The sequence below is a fragment of the Periophthalmus magnuspinnatus genome, chromosome 7, assembly GCF_009829125.3.
Source record: "Periophthalmus magnuspinnatus isolate fPerMag1 chromosome 7, fPerMag1.2.pri, whole genome shotgun sequence".
NCBI lineage: Eukaryota > Metazoa > Chordata > Actinopteri > Gobiiformes > Gobiidae > Periophthalmus > Periophthalmus magnuspinnatus.
The window spans coordinates 22706924-22725775 of record NC_047132.1 but is presented as its reverse complement, the minus strand read 5'-3'; the positions used below and the strand labels follow the sequence as shown (position 1 = coordinate 22725775).

Below are 18852 nucleotides of genomic sequence, written 5' to 3'. Positions count from 1 at the left end.
GCTGTTAATGGGTCTTTCACCAAACATCTTTGCCAACTTCTTACCACCTGACTGCAGCACAGTATAAGGTCTACCATTTTAAGTGAAGCTCTATATTGTACCTGTGCGTGTGTGAATATCCAGTTAAACCAACTGTGGAAACAATAGCTGTGTAGTTTCAGTGTGGTTAGCCCCTCCCTTCAGATAGATATAAGGCAGTGTCCACCAGCATTCTGACCAGAATAGAAGATGAGGCTTGAATGAGCAGCGAAACGTCTTCACTCCTACAACAATTTGTCCAGTTGACAGATTTGAACTTCGTCGTTTGCTATGGATCAGACCTGGACGACTGAGGGTCTACACAGACATTTTTAATATTATATTTTTTATGATCCAAAAGTTGTTAAAATTGAATAGATGTGTTGAAGTGAGCAGTGACCATTCTTAAAGAGTCACCATGTTACCATCATGTTTTGAAAATCATATATTTGCCAAAAAACAACGCATGGACATGTTGTATAAGTTGCACTTGCATTTTTGAGTCTCCACACCCTTTGCTCCCTGTGTTAAGTTACTCCTCCATCAGAGCACTATCACAATACAATCAGCATGCATGCAGTTGATGAAACTACTGCACATCACATCAGGTTTGTCAAATTGCTGTGCACAGTTTTGTATAATGTTTTTGTATATTTTTGGAGAGCTGTCGCGCAGGAGCATGGGTGATGTAGGCTTGTGGGCTGAGCTTTGGGCAGAAACTTCAGCAGGAACTGCAGGAGTGAGCACCATGGATCTATTAAAATAACTACAGAGGTAAAAGGTTACTCAAGTAAAAGCATCACATGAATAATATACTTAAGTATCTAAATACTATTGTAAAAAATGACTTTTATAGTAAAAAGTAAAAGTATTTCACAAAATTGTTCTTAATTTGTTTAAGTGTTAGATGTAGTGATATTGATTAAAATTATACAGATTTTGGTAAAAACTTGCAGTACAAATTAATTTTGAAGCTTGAATTCAAAAACTTTATCAAGATGTTGCCATGAACATGGAAAAATAACACCTCAAATTATATGAAAAGGACTTAAAAAATATAATGGAGTAGAAAATACAGCTACTTTCTCTCAAATGTAGTGAAGTAAAAGTAAAAATATCTACTGTAAAATTGATGTAAGTAAAGTACAGATATCCAAAAATTCTACTTAAATACAGTATTTGTACTCCATGACTGATTTGGGTTGCCAGTTTCAGCGCTGATATCCAGTTGAATATCCAGTTAAGTGTTAAATGCCTATATGTCATCTGAATCCTCACTACCCCAGCACTTGAAGCCACCAGTGCTAGTGCAGTGTCTCAGTGAGTGAATTCTGGAGGTTTTGAGCTTTCACATGAGGCATGGTTTGTCTATCGTTTATGTGTCCACTATAAGCAAGTTAAGACACTGGCAACCCACATTCAGCTGTGACAGCACCTCTAATAATAAAGAGTATAGGCAACATGTATACTTCTTAAACAATCTATCCATCTTAACAATCATTATATTTCATGTGACAATAGCAACATGATGACTCAGTATTCTAAGTTCAGTTTACTTTATCAATGTATCGATACAATAAATGTTTGAAAACAGAAAATTCGTAGTTTACTACAGAATCATCCAAATACAGTATAAAATGTAAGAGGTAAAAAAGTAAAAAAAGAAATATAAAAGTTATATAGGCTATAAAAGATTATTGTCTTGATAATTCAGTCTTCATGATTCCTGAGTTGTGTTTTGGCAAGTCGTTGTTTGAGTAAACAGATTTGTAGTTGGAGTTTCTCTCTCTCCAGTAATAGGTTTTCCTTTTGTAGTTGTAACACCTCCTTCTGTAACACATCTAAAGAGACAAAAACATATTTAATCAGATTGACTAAAGGCTTTTTATTGTAATACTAAATGGAGCCTTAATAACTATGGGAGATTTAATGTTTTTGAAAGAAATAAACAAATGTTGAACTCATTATCATTATTTGTTTGATTATCTACTACATAAACTTGATATATCATGTCTTAAAATAAAAAGAGATATTAATTATAAACAAAGCCAGATTTCGTTTGGCGTGCCCTACATACTATGGGTATATCTAGATGTACAGTGGAAATTGTTCTCATGACGCAAGTTGCTTATAATTATCTGGGGTGTATTTGTACAGTAGCAGCTTTGTGCACAGACTTAGGTGAGTAGATTGTAAACACAAATTATTGGAGCCTAAACATTTAAAAGACGTAAAACCTAAATACTTCACATTTTGTCACTTCTGGACCCACCCTGTAATTTACTACTACACAGTGAAGTAGCTGTAAAAATGTTCATAACTCTTGTCTTTACCTGTGTCGGAATCGCTTTTTTGTTTTGTTTCTTGAGACCAAGTCAAGCTTCGTAATTCAACCTCAACAGGATAGTGATCACTGACATCTAGGGCCTGCAACAGTCAAAATATATTCATTCAAAAATTACATTGGGTGTGTGTATAAAATATTAAAGTTTCAAAAAGATTCCTTACCATTTCTTCAGTCATCCTATACACTTTGTGGAAGTTAAAAGGCTTGGCTGAGTTTGGGACAATGGCTGCCAACATGTCATTACCATATACAACAATCCTATTAAAAACACAATCACTGTCTTATTTATTTTGTATTAGGATTTATTTCTATATTCAATACTGCAGATTTCAGTGTAACTATTTACTTTTGTGGTAAAAACTATGACTTGATCTGATACTCGAAAGACCATCGAACATTTACTTTATTAGAAAATATATTGCAATTTGTTAATTTTAACACAAAAATGAGTAACAAATGTATTTGTTTTTGGTTAAGGAAACACTTTTTGTGTTTCCTTGAATTTATGAGTTTTATTTGATCTTATAATACTATTATTATTAAAGAAGACATGGAATGTGTTGTTCTGAAACTATAAAATATGTGGATCATGATCATTGTTCATTGTAATATTGATCTTAAAGTCTTATTATTAGAAATGCTATCATTAACTTTCTGTTCAAAACTGCAGAACTGATTGTCTGCTTGCTCTGCCATTTCATTATGGCAGTGGATTTTCATATCGTTTTATATTTGAAAAAGGCTGCAAGACATTTTTAATCCTTTTACTAATCAGAGGAAAGTACAGAGAAATAAGTGGTGATTATGCTATTTTCTTATATAACGTTTTGTTTTGTTTTCTTTGTTTTGTTTTTGTTTCATTCACACATGTTTAAGACACAACTCCTGCATATTTAGGCTGAGTTCTTGACAAAAAACACTCTGTTCCATCTTGTGATGTTATATGGTAATACAGGAAGTGCTCCATACACTCACTAAAATCATTTGGATAATTTCAGCTCTAGAATTGCCAATCTCCACTAAACAAAAGGTAAAACATAACTGTTAACTTAAAAACTACTGCTTCATGACATCACAAGGTGGAACAAACTATTTTATGCTTTGGAGATGTAGACAGACTAGTAATAAAGGGTTACGCAAACACGTGAATGAAACAGAACACAACTCCAGGTATGTTTTGATTACGTAACAACATTATGACATGGCTAAAAACTCACAATAGGACATTTAAGTTTAAAGTTTTGATTCATATAAGACAAATAAAACTGTTCGAAATATAAGAATACAAATTCTAAATGTAGAAATGAAAGTCTATATTTTGCCAATACTCTTTATGTAAAAAATAAAGGGGTTAAATACCGGTCATAAGTGTGGTCCGTGGAAGCACTGGCCGTAGTGTCTACATCATCTCTGATCAGCCAATGAAAGTTTTTGTCACTGCGGATCCGAATGTCCTTCATCTCTTTCTTTGAGACATAAGCTCCATCTGCATTGAAATCCCCCAGGATCATTATATTCTGGAAAATACAAAATTAAAAATATAATAAAAAAAATACTAGATCACTGATTTGTTATTTTTGTTATTCTAATCTGTCTCCTATAGGGTATTTTCTGAACTGCATCCTTAAGGTGTGGGTTTGTAACTTCTTAAAAGGCATTGACTTGTTGTGGCTTTAACTATACTACCATAGCACTATAACTTAAAAATATGATAAGAGATAGACCTATATATCATAGAAATGTCCAGCTGATATTTGTACTTTTGGGGAGATAAACGTTTGATGTTAATTTAGATTTGATTATACATAGATCTAAAATGTGTTAAAGCTCTAGCATATGTTTGGGCTTAACTCATGATTGAAGCTTTGTTTGAGCCTCAGTCCATCAGAAGAGGGAACTTCACTAACTGCGATGTGTTAGGGGATTACCAAAATCATTGTTATAGATATTATTCTCCTTGTTATATTTTTGTTATATTATGGTCTTGATGAAATTGAGAGGTCATTCCAGACATAAGTTTCTAATGTGTACTTCAATAGTTCTTCAGTAAATGTATCGGATGAAACCACCTACATCAGTTTTCCACTTGTTTTTGACCGCCAGGAAGACATCGTACAGTTCATCAAGCTCATTCTCGGAGTCCCTGGGAGTAGTATGCACTGGTATCAGCACTAAGTCCTTCAGTACTGCATAGAAATATGTACACAAATCAACAAGTATGATCATGTCAAAAACAAAACAAACGCTACACATTGAACTAGAATAGAATGTGTCAGACTATATTAGGCTCAAAATATTTTCAAACAGCATGGGAGAAGTGTAGACATGTAGACACATACCAAGAAACCACAGGAGAGACCAGATTAGAAGAGTGTTATTAATGTATGTCACTGTTTGTCTGCTCTTGCGTACTCCGCCCCACTACTTTCAACTCCCTATGGCTTAAGTGAGAGGATGAATTGCTATGTTGTCTTGCGTGGATAGTGATGTAAGAAGTACTCAACTTAATTTCAAAGTAAAATTACTCCACAAAATAATACCTTATATAGTTATGTACTGTTACTACACCTACCTGACTACAACAGAAGCTAATTACGAGGATTTTCACTTTGTAGCCGATGTAAAATATGCAATTTGCGTCTAGAGATGTGTGTAAACAGACCAGTGTCATGGGGTTTGAAGCGAAGGATGTATGGCTCTCGAGCAAAAGCATCCACGTCGTTGGCTTGATTGTCCTCATACTGGTAACTGTCAATCAAAGTCACCACATCTTCCCTTTAAACAAGAGAAAACACACAAATGTCAAATGGAGGCAGAACAAGTTTGATATTTGATAAGAGCGTGAAAGAAAATAGTACAAAAAGCATGTCTTAACCTGTATAGAAATAGGAACTGCTCCTTGTAGCGTGTCCTCCCCAAACGGGCACTCAGTTGGATTGTATAGGGATGGGTTGTACAGACTCTGGAACAAAAGATAATAATGAAGTAGTGACTGCAGTAGTACCAGCAGTAGGAGTAGTAGTAGTAACAATAGAAGTGGAAACAGTGTAAGTGTACATGCAGCTTTTAAAAATGAATGCAGGTATTGCTTTTTTAATCATTGATAGTTTGAAACCAATCCACAGCAACTTTCAACAAAAATGTAATGCTGTGGTGATTTTTACCTGTTCAATTCCTTCAAAAACACTTTGACAGAGTCGCCACTCACATCCACCACCTCCAGAATCAGTATAATGTCATATCGAGACACTATCTACAAAAATATCAATTAGTCAATGAATCATCAACAAATTTGTACAATTGTGAGCTATTTAAAAGTTTTTAGTTGACAAGCAGTTAAAGATTACATATACATAAAAGATAATCCACTTTAATATAACGTTTCATGTGCCAACAGTGACTGCATTAAATATGATTTTCAAACAAGACCATAACATAACCCACATTTCCCTTCATTCCTCTCTTACCTTTACTAGGGTTGAGAGGACATCTGGTTTCGAAACTTTAGATATCCCAAATTTCTGAACGTTGAATGCAGCAATCTTCATGCCTGCTATCTGTTTTTAAAATATACAATTTGAATTTCTGTTCCCGTCTCCAACCTGTTCCCTTAAAGTGCCTACAATGATGTATTGGAGGTTACTAGAGTAAATCTTGATGTATGACTCGACAGCTGACAAAGCCCACGCCTGCTTGTGTAAGAAAAAAAAAAACCTAAATACAATAGTGCCATGTTAGAGTGTGTTGTTATATAGCTTTGACTGTCAGATCTGCAGAAGCATAAGAAAAAGGACATGGTAAGAAGGAATGTGACAGGCCGACAAACCAGTTTCTGTCTTTGCCCAGCTGTCACCTCTACAGACTTCAGCAGTAGATGTAGCATAAATAATGACTTTACAACATACAATGAATGCTACTTCGAATGCTAGTACTGACAATGTCTACCTCGGCTACTGCAGCTTCGAACAGCAAATTTACTTTGCTCACTTTATTACTAGCAATTTTAATATTACCACAAAACTTTACTATCCTTGATCACTAAACCAGTTCACAGTTTAATAAAAAGTACAGTTAGGATTACCAAAATTATTTGTATTTGCTTGAGGGATTTTTTAGACAAATTTTCATTACTTTCTTAAATGTCATAAGTTTACATACAGTAAGATTATTATGCATTTAAACAATTTGGAAAAACACAGACAATGGCGTCATGGTTTACTGACAACATCTGAGTTAATTAGAGACACACCTGTGAACCAAGGCACACCTGAAACAAACTGCTTTTTTGTGTAACGTCATGGAAAAAGATTTCAGGAAGAGAATTGTGGATTTACACAAGTCTGCTTCATCCTTGGGTGCAATTTCCAGGTGCCTGAAGGTGCCACGTTCATATGTTTAAACAATCATACGCAAGTATAAACATCATGGGAATGTCCAATCATCAGGAACTACCGGTAATTACTATTTACTATCAAGGAAAGCAAATAAGAATTTCATTGTATAGTTTAAACAAAATTTCACTGTATACATGACAATAAATGTGTTTTAATAAAAATATATATATTTATTTATTTATTTTTTACCACAATGGCAAAATGACCTGTTCTGTAGCATTTTACTCGAATAGTAAAACATTTGGATTTTAACACTGTTGAGTGTGGGCTACCGTTTGCATTTTGCATCGTGCAAGTTGCTTTTTTTCTGGCTGAACATTATGTAACAGTTTATTATTTTGATGTTTGAACAGGTGTAGTAATAAAAATTGTAATAGTTAAATGTGTTTATTTCTACTCAATGGGAAATTGCGTAGTGTGTAGAATTTTTTTGACAATAAAAATCTTATTCCTACAAAATGTATATACTTCTCAGAGTAGCCAAATGGCCATGGTAAGAATTATTAAAAGGAGGCACAATACAACTGCCATATTCAATAACATCACCAAATGTCACATAGATATTTTTCAACAATTACAAACTCATAAATGAAAATCTGCTGCCTGCTACTGTGAAACACCAACAATGAAGAGGCAGGGACAATCAGTTCTGCAGTTCTGAACAGAAGGCCAGTGGAGCAGTTTCTATTATTATGACATTTTAGGTGAATATATAATTCATATAAATTCATGATCTACATGTTATAGTTTAATTGGAAATACGAAAAAAAAACATATATCCTTTTTGAAATTGAACAAAAATCACTATAGATTATAATTACACTATAGATTTTAAAATAAGGATGTTGATAGTGGACAAAATCTGTCATTGATCAAAATAAATAATAAATTCAATTGGAGCTGAACAGTTTGATTGATAAATACCATGCAGATTTAGAATGACTTGTTTCATAAACTGAATGTTTTATATATATATATATATATATATATATATATATATATATATATATATATATATATATATATATATATATATATATATATATATATATATATATATATATATAAAATGTGCATTTTAACAATGCAAACTGTTGTTTCTCCTAGCGTGATGTAACAGTGGAAACACTGTGATAGTATTTTAGATCAGTCAAGATATCTCTGGAACAGTAGGAACTACACCTGCCTTGCAAGGTTTAAATTCCTTAGATAAAATACTTTAACAACAACAGCTGTAAAGAGCAGTCATAGTTTTAGAAGCAGGAATACAAACTGTGACAGTAACTAGTAATTTTTTTTTTTAATATATATATATATACATTATTCGCTTTAACACAAATCTATCTTGCTTTGGTATGTGTTATTGTAGAAGTAACAAGAGATACAATTAATTGCACCTTCCTAGCGAGGTTGAAATTCCTTGGAGGAAACAATGCAGCCTTTACAGCTGTGGGTAGGTGGGAAAGGAGATGAAATGTGGCAGACTGGTTTACCCACATCCCTCCCCAGACACACCCATCTTTTGGACCTATAAACCAGGTCTCAAGTGATAAGACATGCACAAGAGGGCTCAATTTCAGTGCAGACTTACTACACCCAACATCTCACATAACAAGGGTAAGAAATTTTACATTTTTGCAATTTTAAGTAGAGAAGAAAGCACCTTTTCTTTTGAAATACAAAATTAAGTTTTCATGTATCTATTCTATAAAATTTACATTTACTTTTCTATATCTTATAGCAGAAATCATTTTTACTCCACCACATTTTTTACAAAGACGTGTTGTTTTCCTTTTGTGAATCGCATTTAGTTCCCCTACCTCTATTTGCGGCCAATCCACCAGCCCAAAAAATACAATACCTTAAACTACTACGATTAGTGTTACTATTACTACGACTTACAAATACTCACTCCTTCTACTGTATTACTCTCACTAACTGCTTCTCCAAAAGGCTGATATAATTCCACAACCTTTTGTCTTCATTAGCCTGGACCACAACCATGAGTCTAAGGAGCAAACGCAGTAGTTCTCGCCCCGGCCTCTACACCTCTTCCTCGGGCTTCAGCAGCATGTCCATGGGCTCCTACAATATCCCACGGATCAGCACCGAAATGAACCAAGTCCCCTCCATCAGAGCAGTCACCGTAAACAAGAGCCTCCTCACTCCAGTCGATGTCACCATTGACCCCACGGTGCAGGTAGTCCGCACTCAGGAAAAAGAGCAGATCAAGAGCCTCAACAACCGCTTTGCCTCCTTCATTGATAAGGTAAGAAGTAATTGGTGGTGCATAAAACTGTTCCTTCTGGGCAATCTGTGTATTCAGTGACCAAAAGACAACAGATTACTGACATAGCATAGGAATAAAGATGATTATTATTCCACCTTTATGGATAACAATGATTTTATTGGGTAATTTGTATTGTACTGAACATGTTTTACAGGGTATGGACAAATGCTAACCAGATAATACATACATTTTGCTCTTTTTAATTCAATTCGCTTTGTTAGAAATGAGTGGTGAAGTAGATACATTTTCGGATACAGCTGGCCAACACTAATCGTAACTCATTAAAATGAAGAAATTGGTGTTTTTTTTGCCACTAAGGGATCTTCCAAGAAAGGACCAGCAATGTAAAATATGTCTACACTATTACTGATAAAAGCTTATTTTGATTAATCTTGTCCCAGGTGAGACACTTGGAGCAGGAGAACAAAATGCTGGAGACCAAGTGGAAGATGTTGGAGGGCCAGACCCGGGCCACCTCTAATGTTGAGCCCATGTTAAAGGCCTACATCGCATCTTTGCAAAAACAGCTTGATCTTCTGAACCAAGACAAAACTCGATTGGAAGCGGATAATGAAGTTATGCACAAAAGCGTTGATGACTACAAGACAAAGCAAGTCCTATTCATTCTGACCTAACAGATTATGACCCAGGAAAAATATTACAGTATTATGCAATGGTTTCGCCATTTTAATGGATCTCTGTTGAACTTTTACTGCATGGCTAAACAAAAAAATACAATAAATACTATGGGAGTTTGTGAATCATGTTTAGGTATAGTGCAAAGTTTTATGAGTGTAATAATTATATTTTGGACTGCTGAAGGTATGAAGATGAGATCAACAAGAGGAATGATACTGAGAATGACTTTGTTTTGCTCAAAAAGGTAGATATAAAGCACTATTAAGGTCTGTAACAGTGAATAATAGAAGTTTAAAAATACATATATTCTTTTTACATTTTTGCAGGATGTTGATGTAAGTTATTTGTCCAAAGTGGAGTTGGATGACAGGGTGATTTCAATCGCTGAAGAACTAAACTTTTTCAAGGCCATGTATGATGCGGTAAGATTTTTAATTTTTTTTAAAGTTGCTGATTTATTAAATGCATAGAAGTAAACCAACTTACTTTAATAATGTTTTTAACAGTGTACGCAGCTGCATGATCATCTATACAGGGACTTTTTCACTATTCTTGCTTAAAGTTTTGTTTGGCACATACAGGAAATCCGTGAGCTTCAGCAGAACATGAAGGATACATCTGTGGTGGTGAAGATGGACAACTCCCGTGACCTCAACATGGAACAGATCATTGCTGATGTAAAGAACCAATATGAGGACATCGCTAGCCGCAGCCGAGTGGAGGCCGAGAACTGGCACAAGACTAAGGTAAAGAAACACTATTCATCTCCATTACACTGGTTGGCATGAGATTAAGACTGACAAGTATATTCTTCAGATGTTTTAATGAGTGTGGCATATTAAGCAGAAAGCTATGTACTCAAATGTGTGGGAATTGGGCAATGACAAGAGTGATGAAATGTTTTCCCCAGAGAATCAAGAGGACAGTGAAACCAATTTGTAAATAGAAACTATGATCAAAATCATGATTATCAGATGATTATCATATGTCAGAATAAGTGGTGCATCACTTGACGAAGATCCTCAAAGATGAGAAAAAAATTCAATGGACCAAGAAAGGTAACCAACACTAACTACATGCTTTTGCTTCTGTTTGATCTTTATCATTACCAGTTTGACAAGATGACAGCTGAGGCTGACCAGTATGGAAATGAGCTGAAGAACAGCAAGTCAGAAATATCAGAGCTCACAAGAATGATCTGCCGCCTGAAGAATGAGATAGAGTCTGTAAAGGCACAGGTGAGCAGTTCAAGAATGCTTGAGGCAGTCTCATTCAACACCGACAGGTGGAAGAACTGGTTGTGGCTTTATATACAAAACACAGTCATGCATAGTATTTATGCAAGACGAGGAAGTGGAAGCAATAGTAAAAAAAAAACACTATCATAACAAATAACTTGTAACAACAAATGACCTACAATGCTTGTATAGCAACATCTATTGTTTTGTTTTGTTTTCTTAGCATATAATGATCTGTAATTGTAGTAGGTAATTATAGTAGTAGTAGTGCCAGTTGCATTAGCAATGGTACTAGCAGAACAGAATGATTACAACTAGTAGTATCATTGTAACATCCAGTTGCTTGTAAGCAAGGTATGACAGGCTCTATGTGGAACATTAACACATGCCAGAGTGTTTTCCTAAGACAGTGAGAGGAAAATAGATACTATCCTATATATTTCTTTAGAATTGTTACTACAACAAAGAATGACACATATACAAATACAATAGTCCTATAGTTAGAGTTATACATATATTATTATCCACCACTATACTGTACAAACCTACCTATTTTTTCTTCAGCGTGCTGCACTTGAGACTCAGATCACTGATGCAGAGGCACGTGGGGAGCTGGCCATCAAAGATGCTAAAGCCCGCATCCACGACCTGGAGGTGGCGCTACAGAGAGCCAAACAGGACATGGCCCGACAGCTGAGGGAGTACCAGGAACTCATGAATGTCAAACTGGGGCTCGACATTGAGATCTCCACGTACAGGAAGCTGCTGGAGGGAGAGGAGCAGAGGTGGGTAGAACCACTTAGGTAGAACAATCAGCGTTTGTGGGTGCGTATGAGGAAGGTCCCTCTTCTAGTCTGCGTGGCGTCTTCATAAGGCCCACGCTGGTCTGCATAGTGTCTGCACCCCACTGGTGGGTACGTGTTATTTACTCTAGTCATAGTAAATCAAGATAATAGTTGATGTAGTGCTGCACTGCTAAGTGCAGATACCTTACAATATGATCACTCAATATTTGCATTTTTAAAGTTTGGGCATTACACAAGTGTTTTTTTTTTTTTCTTTTGCAGGCTTGGTCAAGAAACAATCTTAAACATCCAGACAGTTCCCACCAGAAGTAAGTCATAGGTATTGAAAACACTCAAATGTTAGCACAGTCTCAGCACTCCTGTCTATAGCATCTATGTATGTTGGCCTATAAAACATTGTATAGTCATATTCTTTGTTTTTAAGGCTACTCCAAGAAGAAGCTTGAAAAAAAGACATCGGGTCCCATTGTCATTAAAACCATGGAAACCAATGATGTGACATACAACAACATCAACTGAAAACATGCAAATTACAACAGAATGTCTTTCTTACCATATGAAGCCACTGCAGCATGAGCCATAGATGTGTTGACCTCCTTTTTTACTGATCTTACTGAAATAAAGAGGTGCTCTGGATCATTCCACAGTTTAAGCTTGTTTTGGTATGGCAATTACACTTATCAATAGCATTTACTGGATTGAATATGGGCATGGCCAGTAAGAATTACTTAACAACAGGTGCCAACAATCACTACTATCACCTAGCCTTTGGGTGGATAAAGAAGACATACTATACGTTTGAGTTTGTAGTAATAAACTATGACATACAATAAACGCAAGTTCTGCACTCAAACATGCATGAACTAATCTAAATACAACACTGAGTATGCTAATAATGGGACACACCCAGAGCTTTATTTGAACAAGTCGGAACAGGATCCGGCAAAATGTTTTCTGTGATCCAGTAAATAAACTGGAGTTATACTTTTATGTTTAAGTTCTTTAATAATATAAACAAATTAAGCACATATTTCCGTGAGCCCTAGACTACGTCTAATGACCTCCACTCTCACAGCACAGACCTGTCCCACAGCTCCAGAGGACGGGGCCACAGGCGGGTGCTGCTGTGACATGAGTCAGAATGAACACCCCGGTGGACACATGTAGACATACAAAAAGAAACAAATAGCCTTCTTTATTATTTAGAATTGAGTAAGATGGTCAATTGTGTTGTATTTTTGCATTTCTGAGAGCTTATATTCACCTTCTGTGTGCGGTGTTCCGTAAAGTTTTGATCTTGTTTGGACACTGGTGCCAAAGCCACTTTTTCTTCTGGTAATGTAAGATTTACAAAGCACTGGACACATCATTATAATATGGTTAAGCTCATAAAAGTTTATTTAGGATAATATAATATCCCCTCGATCCATGGGTAGTACTTACTGGTTTATGTGCAGTAACGTAAGCAAAAATGTTATTTTTTCTAATGAGAAAAATTTAAACGGACGTAGTCTAGGTAGTTTTGCATATGCTACGAAGGTCAGGGTTGAGCTTTTGTAAAAGTTGTAGACTATTTTCAAAAAAATATTTAGGGTTAGATATGTAAATACACAAGAATAAGCTCTTCCTGATTGGTGCTGGATGCTGAGCTCAGTCTCACCTGTCCTGTACCGGGATGAGGAAAACAGACTGCATGAGGAGTAGGCTGGTGGTGTGTGAATTTATAAAGAACCAGTCTATATAATATGTATCTTAAAACATTTTACTATTCATATAAAACAAATACAGAATCTAAGAAACGCATATAGTATTATTCTACTTTACTCTGTTAAGTCTGTTAGGATAACCGTTAAACACTTTCGCCTTTAAGACAACGCCCAGGAATTACACATTGCCTTTATTTTATTTCCTGTTTTCTTCCGTACAGTCGTTTTCCATTGGGCGTAGTTTGCAAACTTCATGAACCCCTCCTGAAATATGACTGCAATGCTTCTTAATATATCTTTACTGTACTCCCCTCTTGTTTTAAAGTAAGTACCGTGCCAATAATGGTATTTTAAATGTTTGTTTGTTTTTTTTGTTTTTTTTTTGCATCGCTAGCATACTTGTCATATGTTGTAATCATTATGTGTAATCAGTGTATAGACTACCTTATTGTGTTGTAATGTTGATCTCTGTGTGTTTTTTCCACAGATAGTGTCGTTAAATTTAATGAATTAACAAATTATCAACGCCATGTCAACGCTTCTTGGTGGCGAGGTGCTTGTCAACTTGATCAATAAAAACATATACGTACCAGTTTTAACTCGTTGTACTAAAGGAGAAGTTTCATTGGAGGAAGCCATCCAGACTTCGTTGTGTGAGGTCAAGACTGTCTTTGTCGTTGGCCCTAAAGGTTCTGGCAAAACTACCACGTTAGAAAAGCTTTTTCTAAATGGATCTAAAGCCCAACAACTTCAGAAATTCACCCACGTTTTCTACTTCCAAGGTGGTGACATTAATTCTCTTGAAGGTCTCATTTCATTAAAGGCGTTTTTGCAATGGAGCTGTCTTCCCCAATCAAGTCCACTTGCAAACTCTGAAAATGTTTTGTTTATTTTTGATGACTTGGACAAATATATTCACAATTTAAATCAATCAGTCACTAATCTTTGCTCTGATCCAGACCAGACCACCACTGTATCATGTTTAGTTGCCAGTCTCCTTTACGGATCTTTAATACCAGGTGCAAGTGTTTTAATAACAACCAAGACCACACCAAATCTCGATCTTCCGAGTGAGGTCTACCTTGAAGTCTTGGGATTTTTGAAGGTACAGAGAGATGCTTTCTTCCATAAGTTCTTTACAGACCCAGAAGATGCCAAGAATGCCCTGCAACATTTTGAAACAACTTTAGGGTTTTATGATTTCTCAAGGTCCCCTCAGTTTTGCTGGACAGTTTGTTCTACCTACAACTTTCTCATCAATTTTGCTACTAAGCTTCCTGATACACTCACTCAACTTTTTGTCCACATTTTGGCTCACTTGATTGAGAAGATACCACAAAAAGATGCAAAGCAAAATATAGTGACAGCTCTTGGAAAGCTCGCATCCTATTGTGCACTAGGTTCACATGTGGACTTTCAAAACGACAAACTTCTTGCACTTGGGCTTCTATCAGAGCTCACTCTTAATGATTTTTTATGTGCAGATGGTGAGCCAAGCAAAGCTGTCTATTCCTGGCATTCACCGCTAATCCAAGAATTTATTTTAGCTGTTTCTTTCTTTATTGATCCTACTTTGGAAAATGTGGACAAGTTTTTAGAGAATCATAAAAAACACACAAAATTTCTAAATGTTTTTATGGCTGGTCTCTGTGAGCAAGTTAACCGGAAATCACTGGAAGACCTACTTGGACAATTTAAACCAGAGCAGATTTTGTATTTTAAAAATTGGCTTAAGGAACTATGTGAAAAAACACTCCCAGGATTCAACAAAAAGGACCACTGCCACTGCTTTCACCTGCTTTATCAAATTCAAAATAAAAATGTGGTGAAAGAAGTCATAACCCCTTCAGCGAGACTCGGCCTCAGTTATGGAGACCTCAGCCTGGTGGACTATGTGGTACTGAACTATGTAGTGATGCAGCTTGGAGAGATGGAGCAGTTGAATCTATATGGGATCTCATGTTTGACAGAAGACATAGCAGAAATCCTTGCTCCAGCAATGACTGTGTCGCATAAGATAATGTAGGTTTTGTACAAAATATAGGCTACATATTGGGCCTTGTCATTTTTATATTTTGGCAATTTATCAGCTTTAGTCTGGCCCTATACTCTCTGAACCCTTTGCTACATCTCCAACTCTGACTGCAAAATTCTCTCTACATATTCAAAAAGTTATTTTTCCAAAGCATCTATTACTTAGAGACTATCCCAATTCAACAGTTATGTTGAATCTTATCAGTATTTGTTCCACAAACTTCACATTTTAATCTTATGGCTTAAATTTCTTTTAATGGACAACAGTCACGTCTTTAACATTGAAGAATGTCACCACTTTCTGAAGCTACAGAGTAAGATTTAAGATTTCTACTTGTTTATTTTTGCTGACAGATTTTGTTTCATGTGGATAGGCCCAGTAATTCTAGAGATATTAACCATAAACCAGGTCAACAAATCTGCATTCTGACAGTTTTACAATATATTTCACCATAAAATTCTGACCTGTACTCACTTTAGTTCTGCCGCCTCCTGTCTTTTCCTCTGTGCCACTGCCTTTAAGCCATAAAACATAGCTCATCACTTTTAACTGTTTCTTTTATATATATATATATATATATATATATATATATATATATATATATATATATATATATATATATATATATATATATATTATACATACACACACACACACACACACATATACATTCACATACATTTCTGAATATGGACTATGCTTTTCTTTCTAGGTTAAACCAGTGTTCGTTTGAGAATGGTGCAGTTTCTCACTTGGCATCTGCTCTTCGCAATGGAATCACTGAGGACTTGAATTTGTCCCACAGCTCCCTAAATGATATACAATTTAAAAGTTTGTGCAGTGGATTAAGCAACTGCAAACTGCAATCACTCAAGTAAGTAAATAAAACAATATTAATATAATATAAATATATAAATATAATATAATATAATATTAATATAATTAAAACTGATATGTTAAATTCCACAATAACATTCTTCAGTGAATCTACAAACAATACAAGGTTCTACACACTTACTAGTTCCAAAATAGTCTAGTAGCATTACAGTTAGTGTTAAAAAAGAAGTTTAAACTGTCACTATATTATTGAAGTATATGTTTTAATTGGCACATTTACAGTGTACATGTCACATAAAATATTATAACTTTAGTCCAATACATCTACATGACTTACTGGCAAATAACTAAAATGTTTTTACCTAGAACGAAAATGCCATAGTTGTGTTGTGATGTCATTTCTTTATAGTCTTTCTAGCTGTAAGCTGACAGAGACATTATGTGAAGATTTGGTGCCTGCTTTATCCTCCACAACCTCCCACCTGCGTGTGCTACAACTTTTGGGTAATCAAATCGGTGACCAGGGTTTTAAAAGGCTATGTGAGGCACTGCAAAGTCCACACAGCAAAGTACAGGAACTAGAGTAAGTCATTCAGATATACGATTTATATATATATATATATATATATATATATATATATATATATATATATTGGTGTTTACAGCATTATGTCTAAATGCTTATCTCGATGTATGATGCCAGTCAATAAGTAGAAATGTAACCAAATTAGGACAAATTATAAATGAAATCCAGGATTAAACCAGGTCATAATAATGATGAAATATAATACATTACTTATACCAATAGCAGAAATCCATCAAAAACAAAAAATATATATATTAAAACTTGAAACTAGATTGTTTTTGGCTTATATTGACATTTCTTACACTACAGAGTTCCTATAAAATGTTGCCTGTGTACCAAAACTGTATCAGTTTTAGAATAACTGTTCATTTTTCATGTCTTGACTAAAGTTTGCAGTTCTGCCATGTGACTGCCATCTCGATGGAACACCTGTCGATAGTATTGAGTTCTGGTCCCTCACAACTTCTGAAGGTTAACCTGTCAAGAAATGAAGTTGGAGATACAGGAGTTAAAGCCCTGTCTGAAGGCCTACAGCAGCCATTGTGTAAACTCGAGAGTCTCGGGTAAGCATTGCATCTACCACAGTTTTTATTTTTTTACTTTTTTTGGGGAGGGAGTTAAATGATAATATTTAAGGGGTGTATTCTTGTGTAGTCTTTCTGATTGTGAGCTGACTGAAGCCTGCTGCCCTGATCTGATGGAGGCTTTGATGTCTAAACATTGTCCTGTGCTTCAACTGGATTTGTCAGTGAATGAACTTGGCCAGGAGGGGGCGCTGCTGCTGTGTAATGCACTCAAAAGACCTGGCTGCCCCATAGAAAAACTTAAGTATGAAAGTCTTTGTTGACTTTTCTAATCTAAGTGTTGCCTTTTATAAATATTTGGTTAAGATATGATATCTTTCTTTTACATCACCCAGCTTGGTCAGATGTGATTTAACAGAAGTCATTTTTGTTGAACTGGCTGCTCTGTTGAAGAGGGGGTCTCCTCCACTCAAGTGCTTGTCTGTGGGTCTGAATAAAGTGGGAGATCAAGGAGTCAACCATCTCTGGGAGGCTTTAAGACATCCCTCCTGTATCCTGGAGGAGTTGGAGTGAGTATAACATAGACCATTCCAAGATCCTGCAGCATCATGGCCTCCTTATAAGTGGAAGGCCCTATGGGACCTTCACATTGATATTTCATATTTTGAAATTAGAGTTACATGTTAAAATTCAAATAACAATGCGTTTTGGCCTAATACCTACTAAAAGTATATATTTAAACAAACATGTAAAGTTAATTTCAAACTCAATTTTCTTTTATTTATTGTGTGCATTATTAAGAAAACATTGGATGCTGCCCTGGGAGGCCTCAGAGGCATCACAGGAGGCACCCAAACTTTGGATGGTTTAAAAAATATTCACTTCTAACATGGGCTCTTTCAGGACTGCTTCTCTCCTAGAAACATTTAAGGTCAATATTGTGCAATTCTTTAGCATACTAACTATCTCTTTCTACTACTTTCTACTAGTTTGGAAATGACTGGTTTGACAGATGCTTGTGTTGGAGACATGTGTGCTGCCATAAAAGCCTCAAAAACACTGAAGAAACTTGAAGTACACAATAACTCCCTCACCAATATCTCCGTACCTGCTCTAGTCAGAGTCATGCAAGACAGTCCCAACATGCAACAAATCAAGTAAGTATAGTTCTGATCACATGTAAAACAACACTGAATGACAACTAATAAATGTTATTTTTTTCAGTGTAAAGTACAATGATTTTGGTGATGAAATGTTTGACCTTTTTGAAACATGTTCCAAAATAAGATATTAAAATGTAGTTCATGATGTGTCTTATTTGATCTATATATAATATTAATAAAGAAATCTTTGTGCACCACAACTGCTAAACTGTGTTACAAATGAGCATTTATTATAAAACATATATAGTTCTTCCTCCATCTCTGCAACT

General features: G+C 35.4%; 3 protein-coding genes across 3 annotated transcripts; 2 read left to right on the top strand and 1 right to left on the bottom strand.

Annotated features, from left to right (window-relative positions):
- Positions 1-1682: 1682 nt before the first annotated feature.
- LOC117373014 (deoxyribonuclease-1-like 1) lies at positions 1683-5992 on the bottom strand. Its single transcript, XM_055222928.1, has 9 exons — positions 5833-5992; positions 5530-5618; positions 5241-5327; positions 5028-5140; positions 4439-4551; positions 3725-3882; positions 2527-2623; positions 2352-2445; positions 1683-1859 (listed from the first exon to the last, which is right to left on the bottom strand). Exons 1-9 carry the CDS (start codon positions 5911-5913, stop codon positions 1729-1731), a joined length of 963 nt encoding a protein of 320 aa, XP_055078903.1. The 5' UTR covers positions 5914-5992; the 3' UTR covers positions 1683-1728.
- Positions 5993-8341: 2349 nt separating this feature from the next.
- LOC117373509 (intermediate filament protein ON3-like) lies at positions 8342-12329 on the top strand. The gene is made up of 10 exons (XM_033969559.2): positions 8342-8376; positions 8748-9028; positions 9451-9659; positions 9872-9932; positions 10015-10110; positions 10270-10434; positions 10801-10926; positions 11491-11711; positions 11994-12040; positions 12157-12329. The coding sequence occupies exons 2-10, from the start codon at positions 8762-8764 to the stop codon at positions 12249-12251; spliced, it is 1287 nt and encodes a 428-aa protein (XP_033825450.1). The 5' UTR covers positions 8342-8376; positions 8748-8761; the 3' UTR covers positions 12252-12329.
- Positions 12330-13625: 1296 nt separating this feature from the next.
- On the top strand, positions 13626-18788 carry si:ch73-233m11.2 (NACHT, LRR and PYD domains-containing protein 12). The gene is made up of 9 exons (XM_033969555.2): positions 13626-13762; positions 13926-15460; positions 16186-16347; positions 16720-16893; positions 17286-17459; positions 17551-17724; positions 17816-17989; positions 18410-18577; positions 18645-18788. Exons 2-9 carry the CDS (start codon positions 13968-13970, stop codon positions 18712-18714), a joined length of 2589 nt encoding a protein of 862 aa, XP_033825446.1. The 5' UTR covers positions 13626-13762; positions 13926-13967; the 3' UTR covers positions 18715-18788.
- Positions 18789-18852: the final 64 nt, after the last annotated feature.